The 17,099-nt window shown below is 35.3% G+C and overlaps 1 protein-coding gene across 12 annotated transcripts in view; it reads left to right on the top strand.

The window, feature by feature from the left end:
- DMD (dystrophin) overlaps positions 1-17,099 on the top strand; it is a 1,246,037-nt gene that overhangs the window by 813,933 nt on the left and 415,005 nt on the right. For all 12 annotated transcript variants that reach the window (XM_084515490.1, XM_084515483.1, XM_084515486.1 and 9 more), the window contains 2 exons: positions 2,498-2,673; positions 16,670-16,817. In XM_084515490.1, coding sequence (XP_084371616.1) covers positions 2,498-2,673; positions 16,670-16,817 — 324 coding nt within the window. The remainder of the gene's footprint in view (positions 1-2,497; positions 2,674-16,669; positions 16,818-17,099) is intronic.

Genomic DNA, 17,099 nt, shown 5'->3' with positions numbered 1-17,099 from the left:
TTCTCCTAAACCAATTTCTCCAGAGTCTTACTGTTATGATTTACCTGCAAAAGCTCTAGTGCTCAAATCAGTGGGAACTACTGTGTATGCATACAAAATCTAGATTGTTTTAAACTGGGCTTTACCAAAACTGAGGCGTTTACTGGAAAGGTCAACAACTTTTCAGCCTCGCAACAATAGAGAATATTTGCATTTCAGTAAGCTACCTGACCATTAACATTATTTATTTCTAATAGTGAATCATGTATATGAAAATAAGAGCCAGAGGTTGGGCCAGGTATTATTTTATTAACATGCATCATGGAAAGACAAGAAAATGTCATACATCAAAGTAAGAGGCTTTTATTGGTCTCTGCTGGGTCTTCAAAGATCCTGCAGTTTCTGCTACAACACTGTCTTAAGACCTTACGTGTTCCAAGCTGTGCTGGGACACTTGGAGCCAGCAGGGTGCTTGATGCTACATGGCTGGACTATTGCAGCTAGCTAAGAACCTGCAGAAATGTTTTTTTCTGTTTTGGAAGTGCTAACCTTTTCATCCTATCAAAACATAAAAAATCAGTATGCAGACTACTGCAGTATTACGCTCATCACCCTGGTACTCTTTTATTCTGAAACTATGGGTGATGAAAATAGTTTAGAAAAAGTAGCATAATAGTTTTTACTGAGGGGTACCACAGACATGATTAATTTTCATGGTTTTCTCTTTCATAGCAACCTAAAATAACACCACCAATAACAAAAGCTGCAAGAAAAAAGAAAAGAAAAGAAAAGAAAACAAACAAACAAACAAACAAACAAACAACAAAAAAAAAAACACACAGTGAGAATTGTAATAAGAATAAGCTTAGCCTCAATCCTCTATGCTTCAGCTGACTGCTGTCCAGGACTGTGAGTACATGCTATAGTATCTTGCTGTCATTGACCTCTCTGCCACAGGTTGTATAGGTGATGGTGTTCAAGCTATCTGTTTAAAATGTGTGCAAAAGTTGGGACAGGGCACACAACTGACTTTTTGCTGGTTAACGAAGTAGTAATTGTCATCTGAGATGTGGTCATATTAAAAGCAATTCAAGTATGGAAGAATTTTTGAACTTTTACTCAGTCTCATACCTGAAGATCTAATAGACAAGATAAATAAATAATTAAATAATATATATATATATCAAAAAAGGCTTTTATGTTCATCTTTATATTCCTGGAAATCTATGTTCTGCCAATTTTCACCAATTCAAGGATAGATGTAATGTTTATATGTTTTACTTTCTCTGTATTTTTTATTATATGTTTAGAAAGAGAAAACAAGTATATAATGTAGCTCCAGAGTATGACACACTAAAATATTTGGTTTCTTCCAGAAAAAGGTAGATTCAGCATTTAAGTTGCTCTTGTATGTAGATATGAATCAAACACCCTTCTTGAGATTGTGAAACCTATAAATATGAGTGCTGAAGTGTTTCTGCTTATTTTAGCAGTAAACTGTTGACAATGATTTTACACTTCCCTTGTACATTTTGAGGAATTATGTGGAAAAAATTACTCATGCTCTACTGATGACTAAGAATGGGAAATGATTGATTTCTATATTTATAAATACAAACTTTATTGAACAGGCATACAGTGTTGAAATCTAAGTTATGGATTCGGAACCATCTTTTCTTTCTTTTTTTAAATGAACTAACTAGCAACATGTATGATAGTTTTTTTAATGGTAGAAGATGTAAAAATGGTAAAAGATGGTAAAAAGAAATCTAAGTTATGGATTCGGAACCATCTTTTCTTTCTTTTTTTAAATGAACTAACTAGCAACATGTATGATAGTTTTTTTAATGGTAGAAGATGTAAAAATGGTAAAAGATGTAGAACTGTATCTCAATGTATTTAGTAAATAAATGAAGATTTAGAAAATGGTCTATCTTGGTTACATTTTGGTAGTTCTGCATTCTGTTCTGTAAACAGAGACCATTTAAGAAATATAGTTTCTTAGGAGTGTGGTACTTCCCACCCAAAACGAGGATGAAGAAATGAATTATCAAGCTTCTTGCAATCAGAGACAAATGTGTTTTGTAATGGAATCTGGAGAAGCACTCCACACAGTTTCTTTCTTTATATTGCTAATTTGTGTTGATAGGTAATAGGAGGTCCAAACGATGTACACTTTAAATTTTAAAATGGTTTGTAGGCCACTTAGAAATAAGTCTACCTTCAGGGGCTTAGAAATAATTTGTTCACCTGCTTTTCTTGTTAAATGATCTGCAGAATATTGCTGTAATTATCTCTATCAGAAAAGAAGACAGAGAGAAAAGTCTAAAAAGATGCACTGAAAGGTGCTTGTTTAAAAAAAAAAAAAAGATGCTTTCCTGTCTTTGGATTTTAGTATTTGGAATTCAGGGGAGAGCAAAGACTTTCACATCTTTCCATCTGGCCAGGATGTGATGAAGCATTTTGTTTCATGCTTGACAATTTTTATAAATACGTGTATGTGCTGGGTATTTTGCAGGAGCTTCAGGATGGCATTGGGCGACAGCAAGCTGTTGTCAAAACATTGAATGTAACTGGTGAAGAAATTATTGAGCAGTCATCAACAGCAGATGCTAATGTGCTGAAGGAACAACTGGGAAGTTTGAATACCCGGTGGCAGGAGATCTGCAAACAGCTGGTAGAGAAAAAAAAGAGGTAGGTTAAAAGAGAGCAAAAATATTGTGAAACAGTTTTGGCTATATTAGATTTGCTTCAGACTTAAAAGTTCAAAAGAACTCTCTCTTAATGCTTAGTGTTTTTGTATTCATAAGAAATTGTTAGTAATTACATTTCACATCTTTAATTCTTCTTTTCTACTCATTGCTATCAGTGGCCACCACTCCCTTCCATACTCCACATTTTTGTAATTTCAGTCCTAATGCTGAACAACAATAAACAAGCATACATTATTTCTTGATTAAAAGTAGGACAGATTGGAGCTTCATTTCCACAATTTACAGTTGATTTAGCATCTCTCTATTTAATAGTATGTCATTAAAATATATCTCTGTAATACTAATAATACCTTATGTAATTGATACAGTTAATCCTCCTATAATTCACTTCTCATCTTCAATGCCATTAATATCTGCATTTCATTCAGGTTAGATAAAAAGAATGGATTGGTTAATTTAATGTTATTTATAGTCACTTCCAGATCAATTTGGTTTTCTCTTGCAGTCAGAAGAACCTGGAGCATTTGAGTTACAGATAATAACTAGAATGGTTTGGTTTGTTTAAAAAGAATATTTTCAATTAAAATGTGTGTGTGTGTATATATATATATATAATGTTGTTGTTGCTGTTCTATTAGGTTTTATAAAACGGTGTTTTATTAACCCATATGCCAGGCCTAAATAGACATTTTGCTTTAAAATACAATCATTGGCAAAGCTTTCTTCAAACTTTTTTTTTTTTAAGCATACTCCTTCTTGAGTGCTAGAGATTTGCTAGGAGGATGAGTAGCGCGCAATAGTTTTGTTATTTCTGGTGCTATTTTTTTGTGGTTTACAGCTGTGGGGGGCAAAAGCTGTGAAAATGTTCGGGATGGGTAGTGTCCTGAAAGGTTATTGTTGAGTTTAATTATGATTAAATTTTCACTTGGAACTCATTAAAAGCAGGCGGTGCAACGAGTTAGCTACAGCTGTCATGGCACTTTAAATGTTTCTTTCTGCTGTATCTCCAGGTGTTGATGGTAATTACACAAGGGAGTCCTTTGCCTTTATTTATTGCCCTAAAAGCTGTTCTTTTGTACAACTGAAATCCATCTGTGTTTCTAATCCTTATCTTGTTAAGTAAGTGCTAACACTTACAGAACAATAACACATCATTTTAATAGCCCCATAAGCTGCTGTGGTAACACTGAAGAGAGAGATTGGTGGTTGAGCTTTGAGAATATAAAATCTGTCCTTAGTTCTGGTAAACATAGCTATTGTGTTCTACCTCATTTATCAACAAAAAGACGTATTTCAATGCCGTTTTGGCTCGAGGCTGTGTTAGCAGTCTGGAATTTTGGGGCAAATCTTTAAAGTTTAAGGAAGTCTAGGGTCTCTTATGTGGGAATAATCCAGTTATGTTTCCTATATGATCTTAAATAAGCATCCTTTTACCCACACCCATTCCTCCTTTTGATCTGTTTGGTTTGCTGACTGTTTTGTTATTGGTTTGTTTTCCTCTGGAAAGACACTTTGTGTAATATTGAGTATTGTGGCTGCACAGACCTAGGTTAGTGTATAGATTGCCATATAGTGAACATACAGTGTTGTGCTAAACTGATATAAAAGCCTCTGATGTACTGCTGTGGTGAGACCTGTGTGCATCAGAATGGAGGATTTTATGCTTGTGTTTAGTGCCTGGTCTTCCTGGCTGTGACAGATCTGCCGGAGCTGCTCCCAGATCTTAGAAGCAAATCCTACAATCCTACTGTCCCTCTAGCTGCTGCCTTAGACAAGGTACTAGTTTTTTTTTTTTTTTTTTTTTTTTTTTTTTCTTTCTTGTTTTTGTTTTTTTGTTTGTTTGTTTGTTTTTCTTTCACTCCCTTGTTTTTCTTTTCACTCCCACGGTCTGGATTTTCAAAAGAAACAACTGTAGGTGACAGAAATGCCTGGTGTACTCTGTCTAGGTCTCATCCCAGGCAGGAAAAGACAAACACATCTTTATGTTGCTTTGTTGGCATGAGATTTGCATCTCTTTTGTGCTTTGACATCTTTCAGTTGTTTGTTATTTGTTCTGATTAGGTTTGGGGTACATTCAGGTTCTTTCTTCTGAATCCCGTTTCACACAAAATGTCTGCTTTGTTCTTAATGAGAAAATGAGGGCAAACAAGAAAGTGGCCTCTACTTGCCACTTTGTGTGTCATCACTTCTTGCTCACTCAGACTTGCTTACCACCACCTATATGTGTGTCTTATTATAGGTTTATACAGGAATCGTTCTTATGAGACTACTGTTGTGTACATACAGTTGTGAGAAACAATCTGCAGCCAATAACACAGGCTCAGGAGAGGATCTCAGTGAAGTAGTATTTTTATTTGCGATTGCAATGGCGGGCATGCTGCAAGCAGAAGCTCAAAGTAAAAGTATATCATAACTTTATATTCCCTATTACCTGATGCTTAATTCCTCCTTGATTTCCTCAGTGGCTCAGTACTACAGGTTCACACACTACTCAATGCTTATTACTGTTATAAATGAAATCTCAACTCAATCTGAATTTAGTAATATTTATAAAAGGAATATTTATAAAAGGTATTGATTCAAAGATCAAAGCTGAAATTTCTTTAAGTGGTATATTCTTTATTGCAGCGCTGGATTCACGGGGGATCTCTCCACCTATCATGCATGTTCGAAGTAACAAACTATCTCATATTTATACAGCAAAACAATGAATATTCTATTAATGCTTATACATATTCATTACCTAAACCCGCCTACTCTCGCTTCGTATGTTAATTAGCTTATCAGTCCTTGCGCTTGTGCAAAGCCTCCCAAGAACTGTGGGCGGGGGTCTTTGGGATGTGGGCAGTGGTCTTTGGGAGGAAGACCGTAGGTCTTCCTTGTGATGCACTTTTCACCTTTTGCTTAAAAGAATGCCAGGTTGGCTGACTCTGTTGTTTCCCAAGCTGCAGAAATGCCGAGTTGGCTCAAGTTATCTCAAGTTTCAGCCTGACTGAGGGTCAGCAGATAACAAGATGTCATCTATTTTGTTCTCATTAATTTTTAACCACAAGATTTATTCTATCCTAAAATGGGTTTATATAATATCAGTATAAAAGACAAGTAAACAGCACTGGGTATGCGGGGAGTCTATGCTCCACCAACATGCACACACGAACATCAAACATTACCATTGCTTTTACATACTAAACCCGAGTACACCTATACATGTGTACAATCAGAAAAGGTAACAGACAATCCTTTAAGTTCCATGACTTAACAGTCTTCATTTTCCATTCCTTTTGCAGCAGAGAGGCCAATGGTGTACCAGTTGGATCAGTAACTGAGCCCACAGCTCCCTCACTGTCTGGCAAACCACATGTTTCTGACTGTGGTCCCACATGGCTCTTTAAGGCCTCAGATATTGCTCACCAGGTGCCAAGCAATCCCCCCGCAACCTTGTCAGTTTTAGTTGCGGAGTCCCACACCTTGACCTCAACTTGGTCCCATATTTCAGGATCATAAACTATCTGATCCTTAATAAGGAGAATAAGCTGTAAGGTTACCAGGACAGTCTTTGTTTCTAAGGATGTATGATTCCTCATAATGCGCAACTGCTTACCAGCGAGGGGCAGCTGTGTGCGCGGGTCCGCTTCTCTCAGCTTGAGCTTATTCCTAGCTCCAGTGCACCTATTTCCAGTGACTTTCTGTATGAGCTTCTCTGAGTGGTTTGCTGAGTTTGGCCAAACCTATCTTCATGAGGCAATCAAAGTGCCTGTTTGCGCCCTGGTCTCCGTTCTGCTAGCCTGTTCCTTTTCATTCCTTCTTTCTGTTTCTTTATTGGTCACATAACAACACATATATTGTGTTGCTTTTTTTTTTTTTTTTTTTTTTTTTTTTTTTTTTATCTTGAGGGCAGGTTCTCCTCTTATACCTTTCTCCCCACAGCAGTCCTTTTCAAAAACAACTTTTCATTGGTCAAACAACTTTGAATATAACAACAACAGCAAACACCCAGAAACTTCCATGCTTTAACGGCTGGAAAACAAGAGAACCAGCTGGAGAACAAGAAACCGGAGACTGCATGGAGTCTCCTGAACCACCCTTCTATGTTCCCTCTAAACTCTTTTATATTCCTGATGGCCTCATCGTTAAGAGTCTAATGTTATCATCAACTACGGTGCTTGCCCACCCCCATGGCCACGCTCCCACATCTCCCCCTTCTTTATTAATATCAACCATTTTCTCGACACAAATTACCTCTCCATACCACACCATCAACACTGATGGTGTTTGTAGGCTCAAAATGTAGAGGCAGCCAAAAAAGGCTACAGAACTGTGGGTAGCATCAATGAAGGTATTGAGAACAAAATGAAGTGTTGTTTTGCTGCCATCAAATGTTGTGGCATGCTCACTTTTGGTAGTATGTGCAAGTCTGCTCTCTGCACGTCATAAAGGGCATGGTAGACTTACAGAAGAGATAAGCAACTAAAATGAGCCAGGGTTTGGAGTGGATGCTTTGTGACCAGAGACTAAGAAGCTGAGGATCTTCAGTCTGGAGAGAAGTCTCAGGAGGGATATGACCTAGGTTTACAAAATTGAAGTAGTGGGCAAACTGAATGTGGAACAACACGTTGGGGAATTCACTTAATTCCCCAATGACAAGACTAAAAGGTAGTTGATAGAACCATAACAGATAGTAAAACCACTTTAGAAGTTACTTTTTTACATTATGGTTTCTGAGGTTTGCTGGCCACAGAAGGCTGTGGAGGAAGATATTATGACTCAGCACCGTAACATCTTTTGTCTAATGACAATGGATTCTGGTGTTGTATGAGGTGAATAGACAGAAGAAAGTGGACAGTCTTCTGTGTTCCCCTTAATTAGCATCTCTTATTAGCAATGTTGGAGGCAAACTGTTGGGTTAAATATTCTGACACACTCAGGCACTTTTTATGTTCTGATGCACATGGTCTCTGGGCTTTGGGGAAGAGGAGGGGGGATCTATATACAGATTCTTTTTTTTTTTTTTTCTCCTCCACACACACTTTTCTTTCCTCAAAGATACACTGTTAAACTACTGGTCTAATATTTGTTCTGAATTAGAACATATTCTATATGAGAATATATGACTACATTGAAGAACATGATAAATTTAAAATGTTTCCTATAACCATAATGAATCCAGTGATTGTTTGATTTGAAAAGATTGATACATGATATGATTCTGAGAGTTCCAGCATGTCAATCCAGTTTTCATAAGTATTTTGGAATAAATATTAAATGATCTGCTGAATAAAAATGGTAAAATAGATCACAACCATGGAATTCTAAAAATAACAGAAGCTGATTCAGATCACTGGGCACTAATGTTAATCTTGGTGGTAGTCTGGCTCATTAAATGAATGTTAATTATTTTGACCATAAAAGAACCACTTAATTAAAAACAGACAAGAAAACAAACCAGCCCTCAAATCAATTTGAAGAACATATACTGCTTTTCAGTAAAAACAAGCTGTTTTTGTTGTTGTTGTTGTTGTTTGTTTTGTTTTTAATGTTTGTATTATTATTTTTTAAGTTTTAACAGGTCAGATGTTGACCCAAGGCAAAGCATAGACTTAAGGCTGGTGTTGAGTCTCCTTTCTTTGGTATTGAAGATCAAGAGGTTGTGTTTGAATTATGTTTGTGTAGGATGTTATCCTTCAGTTGCCTTTATCAAACAGTTTCAAAGCTGTAGAAGTTTGAATTCAGTGTTTAATGTTTCTGTATCCTGCAGTCTAATCTATCCAGCTAAGAATTAGATGAGAATGTAATTTTAGCACATCTAGTCATTTTATCTTACTGCAAACTTCAGAATAGACCAGGCAGTTGAATAAAGTGAAATTTGATTGAAAGCCTGATACACTGATAGTTAGCAAATTGGGAATTTAATTGAGTTTTTGTTAACACTTTGCTGCAAGCAGCAGCAAACCTTAAGAGTCCGGAGAAGTTTGAATTTGTGCTCTAGAACAGTGTTAAAGAAAAAGGGAGAATTTTGGAGATGGGAAAGTTGCAATAGTTTCTTGAATAGATGCTACTACTAGCCATAGACAAGAGAAAGTGAAAAAAGATCTGTTTCTTCCTCTTCATACTCCAGCAATCATATCGACAATCAAATCTTGTAAACTGCACCATCAGAAGATTTCTCAGCCTTTTTGTCCCCTGCCACGTAATACCGTAATATGGCATCAGGCCATATTGTGCTGTGTATGTTGTATCATGTAGCTGGGACACGTGAGATTTGGAGGCAGGGCCTCCAGCGGGCACTTTGGGGCTCTCAGGAGCTTAAGTGGTGACAGGCCTCAGGGTTATGGCTGCAGTTCGGTGCTTTGCCTTTGATCATACTGCAGGACAATGTGGGCCAGGCAGAACAAGTCTAGTGATCACATATCAGGATGAGAAGCAACATCTCACATATGAGCTTGGTGTGGTGAAGGCTCATAAATGAGGTTTTTGACGGACATGTGTAACACTGGTGCTGGCTGGTATTTTCCATCTTTGTTCAACAATTTCTTGTGTAATTTTTGAAAACAGATGCCCAGGAATTAGATTTCTTATCTGTTTCAGCAGTAATCTGTATTTTGTTTATGTATTCATCACAATCTGATCTGTTTTTGTTGTTGTTGTTTCAAATTGGGTTGAATGGAAGAGAATTTTTCATTATAGCTGCAATATATTTGCACTTTTCATGAGCTTGAACCTGCAGACTGCCTATTCAGATCTCTGTTCAAGCAAGTTTGAAGTACTTACTGAAAGAGTGACAGAACAAAGGCTCTTGACCAGAATACCTTCAAATACTTTTCTGAGCATAAATATACAAGCTTTCTGTTCTAAGTCAACAATAGTTACTATAAAGTATACTTTTTAATAGGTTTGGTACCTCACATTCATTGAAGTGTTTTTGTTTTTTTGTTTGTTTTTGTTTGTTTTTTGCCACAACACAGTAGCTACTGTTGGTAGGTTTCCTTCACCTGAGCACTACATGTATGGAATGCTGTGATTAGTTTTTCACTGCAATTTAAAAGCTGGTTTACAGATTAAGAAAGTTTGTGACAGTTAAATCAATAAATATATTTTTTTCTTTCACTGAAAAATACTACTAGTATAAATTTACATTCTGTTTACATGTGGTGTTGTAGCTGAACTTGCTGCTGGTATTTACATTTGGGTTTCCTGAAATTTCTGTGATATTTTTAATTTCAATTAGTTTATAAAGATCCTTACTCAAATGCAGCACATTTGCACATTCCCTAGATAAAGAAAGAAAATTAATTCTCTCTTGGTAAATATTTTCAGTAAACTGCCAACTTACTGTTTTGGTGGCTTTTTAAATTTTCAGTAATAGCCACTAAATGGACTAATCCCTTATCTTAGAAACACCATAAATAACAAAATCAACAGCTGAACATTAAAAAAACAACCAATCAAACAAAAAAAAACCTACCTGGACATTATTGAAGTGCAATGGAGAAAAGTCACTAGCAAATGCAGATCTGTTTCACTCCTGTGATTGCATATTTTCTATCTCTAGCTGACACCCCCCAAATAAGTCCAACATCACAGGTGCAGCTAAACCCATGCATGTCTGATGTGTTTCACAAACTATATGGGTTGCTATGGTATTGGCATTAGTGATTATGAAAAAAACACGTGAGCTGCAATATGGATTTCATATAGCTTCTAGACACTGTAATCAAAAAATATAAGCTTACATGAAACAGGAAATTAATGTTTATGTAATAGTTAACCATTATAACTAAGGATTAATGATAGTCAAAAGTGTACCCAGGGTATTTTGCAGACTGACAAGAATTTGTTATTAATTCTATATCATACTGTTAGGAAAACTAGCTCTTTTATTTAATTTAATTTACTACCTAACATTTAAATATTGAATATACTGAGCATGTGAGTCTCCAGAAGCAAAATGTATATAGAATTTGTATAAGCACCTGTGCAGTCAGAATAGCTGACCAAGGGGTTCCCATGAGTTTAGAAATACAAATAGCAAGCTGTGGTGTTTTAGTACAGAAGTCATAAAGTAACATGCCAGAGAATAGTCACATGGAAGACCAAAAGTTACATATGAAATTCTGTTCTTCTCTAAGCTTAGAATTTTCTATCAACCATGGTGGATTATGTTTCAGTATTAATTAAATAGATCATTTCCCAACTGTGAATTAGTTTAAAAGTTTTTTTGGGGAACTCAGGTGTGATTTTAAAAGATAGGTAGTGATGTGTATGTAACAGTATGCAGATCTGTGCTGGAGATGAATCTGCCTTGCTTCTTAGGGCCGGCTATTGGAATTAAATCCTTACTCATCTGCTTATCCAGCAAGATGTGTTCCCAACTGCTTTCTTGAGAGCTGCTCTGTATGTGTTGATGGACAACTGGTGGCTCATGCTCCTTGTTTTGGTTTGTTTAGGCTCAGATTTGGAAGTCCATAACAACCTACTGTTAATTTGTCATTGCAGTCATGAATTTAAACACTTAGAAATTACAGGTATCAGTTGCTCCAAATGTAATTATGGTGGTAGAAATCAGCTTGTTCTAAAGCTGCAAGCAGTCATTGTGTTAAAACTTTTTATGTGATTAACTTGTTCAGCATTAGCTGAATAAATAAATAAATAGCTGAATTAAGAGTGCTTTATTTTTGTGGCTTGCATAATATGATGCTTGTCATGCAGGATGTTATTTATAACAGAAGTAATGTTCTAGCAGGCCAAGAGCAAATTGTGAAGTAAATTATGAAGTGCACCTGCAGCTTCCGTTAATTGCGATGGACCTTTTAATTACTATCCTACATACTCTTCATGACTGGGATAAAAAGACCTTTATGGAACACTTTTTTGGTCTAATTTCTGAAAACCTTCTGTGCTCATATGCATGAGCATATATGAGGGAATATGAGTCAGAGTGACAGTGCATGATGCTTAACACACGTGCGCATTTCCTAGATGAGCAATATGATGCTTGTTTGGAGCAGCCTATTACCCTGTGCTGGCCAGCGGTGACCCACCCCAGGCAAGGCCAGGGTCTGGCTGGCCCTGGGGCTGGAGGGGAGGAAGGCCAAGTTCGTGTCCCTCCTGCTTCCTGTCTCTGGTCCTGTCCCACTCATAGAGGTGCCTGTTGGTGCCTGCAGGCATGAGCACAGTGCCTTGACGTGCTTCTGTACCACCAGATTAGGTACATGCAGCTTGTTACTGCATAACAGGGTTAAACACAGATCTGATTCCTTTTGTTTGTTTGTTTGTTTTTTAATATGACATACATATGCATATATAACAAATTATAAATTCATAATAAAAGTATATAACAAAACTGCTTGAATATATTTATGGCATGGAGTCAACCTGTCTCAGTTTGCTACAATGGTACTCCAGTGCTGCTAAAGACTGGAAGAACAAACTGAAAAATGTCTCATCTACACTGCATCTTAATGAGTTGGGTTTGCTGATGGCTTTACAGTATGAACAATTCTTGTAAGAAGACCCATCTAGCAAACTTTCCTCTTCTCTCCTCAGAGCAAATTAATTACCTCTGTGAGAAATCTGCTGCCAATAGCCAGAAGGCTATGGCCAAACTTGAATTTAAAATGGTTTAAATTCAGTTACCTAGCTGATCAAATAATTATTTCTAATAAACTGCAATAATAATAATTAAAAAATCATTGAAAAAATACAATAGTAACGTGCATGGCAAAATTCAATACAATTAAATAAATGATCTTCTCAATGAACATTTCATTTATATATATTAATAACATCATGGATTTCAAAAATAGATATTTTCTCTTTTACAGTTACAGCATAACAGGAAACATAACACAGAGCTGTTCTTGAAGACAACAGTATGTTTAGAAGTTGCAGTATTAGTTTCTGAAAGTACCTAAAAATATTGCCAAGAAGTTTTTGCCACAGGAAAATATAGTGCATGTTGGTATCCAGGGTCCACCTGTGTCAGTGCGTCTTTTCTCTAGCAATATAAGGAAATCTCAATCTTTAGAGTGTAATTTTTCTGTTGGGAAAAAAAAAAAAAAACAAACAAAAACAAACAAACAAACAAACAAACAACACCACACATATATAAACCATTAAAAAAAAAAAAAAAAAGGTTTTGCCTAAATAGCTTAAGGTAGGGAGGGGTTGGAGATGGGGATGCAACTTAAGGAAGGGTGCAAAGCACAGCATCTCTATGCCTTTCTCCCAAGAGCTGCTGATCCCGCGAGGCAGTGGCTGCCTGTACAAACTGCAGAGCCTTCTCTCACTGTGTGGCTGCAGATCCTGAGGAACCTTTATTCTGTTGGGAAATACCTTCACTGCTCCCCTCTGTGCATCCTTCAAACTCTTAGACGTGTGGTTGTAGCCAAAGTAATAAGTGGTTTGATATTTGTCAGTTCTTATTTTCTGGAATTATCTTAAATCTCTTGGGTTTTTCCAGCAGGCCAGTTTTATTTAGTCTTTTTATGCCTCTATGTTGTCTAATTCTAATTAGACATAAAGAATAAAGACCTTCTCTCCTGAGCCTTGGAAATCTGGGCTCAAAGTTACCTGTTTGACTCTGAAAATTTTACTTCTGAATTTCTTTGGGCTGTAGAGTACCATTTAATTCAATTCCACACCTAGCAGAATTATGAAATATAGACAGAAGATTTTGATTTTTTGTACTTTCATACAGCGTACGTGAACAAGAATCCTTTCTCTGCTCATCTGAGCTTGGAAAATCTCCCCCTGTTTTAAATTCTCCTGGTTTTTACTAATATTCTTTACACAAACTGGGTATATTTATTGTGGTTGTATGCATGATTTATTACTGAACTTAAAAATACTTAGCAATACATTTTGCACTTTCTGTATAAATATTTTTTTCATCCATAATCACTGCAATTCAATTTCCTGAAAATATTATTAAGGATATTTATAATTTGCAACCAGTATTTCAAGAAGAACTTAGTGGTTTTTTTTTTTTTTTTTTTTTTCCCTCTTATCTAAATGCATTGAATTGACTCAGGAAATAAAATACCTAGTAATTAATTGTAGATAAAGAGTTTTAAATATCTGATTCAGTATTATCACTTCTACATGCTTAAATTCTACAAAAATCATTGAACTTGAATGCAAACAAAGAAACATTGCTTCATATTTTAGATGTTAACAGAGAACATTTTAAAACTGTACTATAAAGAAAAAAAACAACTTGAAAATATGAGCTATTTATTTATAATTATTTGGAAATATCAATATAAAATAATGTTTTACAGTAAGATTTTTCATATCCCAGATATTCACTGCATATATTGTTGAAGTTACTACTTTCGTAGTTATTTTGACCACAAAAGAAAGGATGGATTTAGAGCAAAAGTTGGAGATATTTTGTTAGTCTTTGATACTTGTAAATATAATGGAAACACTTTTCACAATCATCTTTGTTTTGATGTCTTTTTGCCTGCATTTTGCCATCCAGGAAAGATACCCAGAGACTGTCAAATTTGTGGTGGCTATCATATTTTCCAGGTTGTCTTAAGATTTTGCATGTTTAATGTGTCCAGACTGGAGGATATATTGAAGTCTGGTGAAGAGTATTGTCCTTGGTACTTTACACTTACTTTTAGTCTACTATTTCAGAGTGGGGTTTGTGGAGCCTGTAGAATGTTTAATCATCCAATATAGCACTTCTGAGAGTGTCTTGTTAAGGAAAAACAATAAACACCAATAAGATGGAAGGCAGGTAAATTCCACTAGTACTTGCTAATTTGGGAGTTGTGTAAAGTAATAGTTGAATTACATTCAACCAATATGCTGCTGTATTTATGTTGTATATTTATAATATATATGTTTTTTACATTATATAAATACGTATTTATAAAATAAATTTAAGAATTATATAATTAATTTTATAATGGTATTCCAACAGCATGATTTTTTTCCCTCCTCAGAGATCTTCACCTATAACAATTCCTTGCTTATAACGTGAAGTCAGATGAAATTTTTACTACGAAATGAAATTCAGCTGATAAGTTTATTCTCCTCTTCCCTACTAGAATTTTCCTAGATGACCAGAACAGAATTCTCCCTGTTTACTTTGTAATTAAGGATGTTATTTGAAAGGAACTTTACAAATTTTGCATTTATTTTTATTTTTATTTTTTGTCTGTGAAAATTACAGAGGAAAAAGTAGTATAAGATCTCATTGATAAACTTGGACTTCTTAATATATGGAGAAGTATTTGGGAGTTTTGGATGTATAAACTGCATTGAGAGATATCGACTGTTGGAAATTTCTGTATATCTGTTCTGCTTGAATAAAAGCTTTTAATCTGTAGTTTCTAAGCTGTTTATCAGACAGCAGGTGTGTCAAGCAACAATTGTTTTCAGTATTTTTGTGTTAGGTAATGTGAAGCTGACACTTTTTATTGATTCTCTTTTGCCTGGAGCTTATTCATGTATCTTTTCTAAAGAGTTCTTTGCTCAAGTCAGCCATTAGAAAACATAGTTTCCTAGTAATAATAAAAATCTGTAAATAACCTATCTTAAAAAAAAAAAAAAAAAAAAAAAAAAGATGGCATAATTTCAAATAGGTTGAATTCCCTCTGAATTATCAGTGTTCTGAGGGCACTGACTTCGTGCTCAGTCCTGAGAAGTGGCAAATATGGGAGACCAGAGAAAGTTAAAGACATTTCCATTTTGTTACTGCTTTTTTTTTTTATTTTTTTTTTTTAACATTCACAAATATATTAACAGTGATGACCTGATTCTATGTTATCAACAGTAATACAGCCTCTTATTATGCATAATAAATGGCCTAATTTCTCAAACTCAGTTGGATTTGGAAATAACAATAATTAATAATAATAATCTGATTCTTCATCTTTTGCTTTGATCATAAGTAACCTTTAAATAACAAATTATTTAATCTTTCCATACAGGGAAGACTCAGTGTAACCTTAGTTTTGTGAATAGTCTTGGAGGATAAATTATAAGTGATTTATTGTAACATAATTTTTCTTCTTCAGAAGAGATACATTCCTAATGTTAGTCCCTAAGGGTTCAGGTTCTGCCAATGCTCTTCCCTGCTGCCCTTGAAATTGTTTCCATATGTATCTTGATAGCTTTGGGAAACTTAGGCACAAAAGCGTACATCTCTGTATATTCATACAGTTGTGGTGTAAGAAGTCTTATCTGATTTTAGCCACCTGCAATGGTTATGTTGTAGTTGACAATCTGGATTCCCTTTAATGAAAAAGTCCGTAGAGGCAAAATGTCTCTTTTCCTATTGTAATTATTTAAGATGAATCCATGTATCACACCCTAGAAGTGACAGCTTGTATTCAGTGAAGAGAACCTGGGTGAGAGAATCAACAGCTGAGTTGTAGACATAGGATTTATCTCTTAATCTTAGATGTCTGTTTTGTCTATCCTATTCCTTCGTAGGGACTACAGACCTTACATACTTTTTGTGGATCTGGACTGGAATGCTTTACACAAACTATATTGCACAGTCACCAAAATATATGTTTGTACAATGTGTCCAAATGGGTTTCAGTAGCACTTTCTACATATCCATTTTAGTGAAACTTTGGTGCTAGAAATTTCTAATACTGGGCTTCCATGCTGTTAGTTCAGTCAAAAATCTGGGCTGAATTACGAACAATTCCTGGTCTGTGTGTGTCTGCTCTCTGCAATATCTGGAAGTCTGATTTGGTGAGATTTCAAATTATAACTTGTGTATTTCTTTTCAAATGTATTTGAAATAATATATTGAAATAATGCCACATGAAAAGGGTACTGGTCTGATAATTTTAGCATGGAAAAATCTATGGCACAATTTTTAAGAGAATTAATATAAATTATAAGAAATCGTTTTTCCCCAGTCTTTTTGTAAGTATGGATGAGCATTTCAAAACAAACAAACAAACAAAAAAACACATGGAAACATTAATTTCATGTTTTTATTACAGGATAGAGGAAGAAAAGAATATTTTATCAGAATTTCAAGAAGACTTGAACAAATTAATTTTATGGTTAGAAGAAACGGAGAGCATCATTGCTATTCCCCTTGAACCAGGGAATGAAGACCAGTTAAGAGACTGTCTTGGCAAAGTAAAGGTATTATAAGCTTTATTTACTGTTTTCTTAAATTATCATTTTCTTAATTCATCAATTATCTACGCTGAAGAACATTAAATGTTATTTAACAAAACCCAATAAAAAATAAAAACAATGCTTTAGTAAAATCTTTCTTCAAGTTCCTTTCAAAGTAGACAGAGATAGGATAAATAGTAGTGCATGGTGAAGACTTAATCATGTGCTAGGTTTATGCCTCTCACTGTTTAGTATAAGACATCTGTGAGCTGGACAGAAAATTTGTGAGGCCTTGCCTTCACAGCC

Source organism: Aythya ferina (assembly GCF_964211825.1).
Source record: "Aythya ferina genome assembly, chromosome: 1".
Taxonomy (NCBI): domain Eukaryota; kingdom Metazoa; phylum Chordata; class Aves; order Anseriformes; family Anatidae; genus Aythya; species Aythya ferina.
The sequence above is the reverse complement of the archived record's forward strand: the minus strand, read 5'-3'. Positions and strand labels throughout refer to the sequence as shown.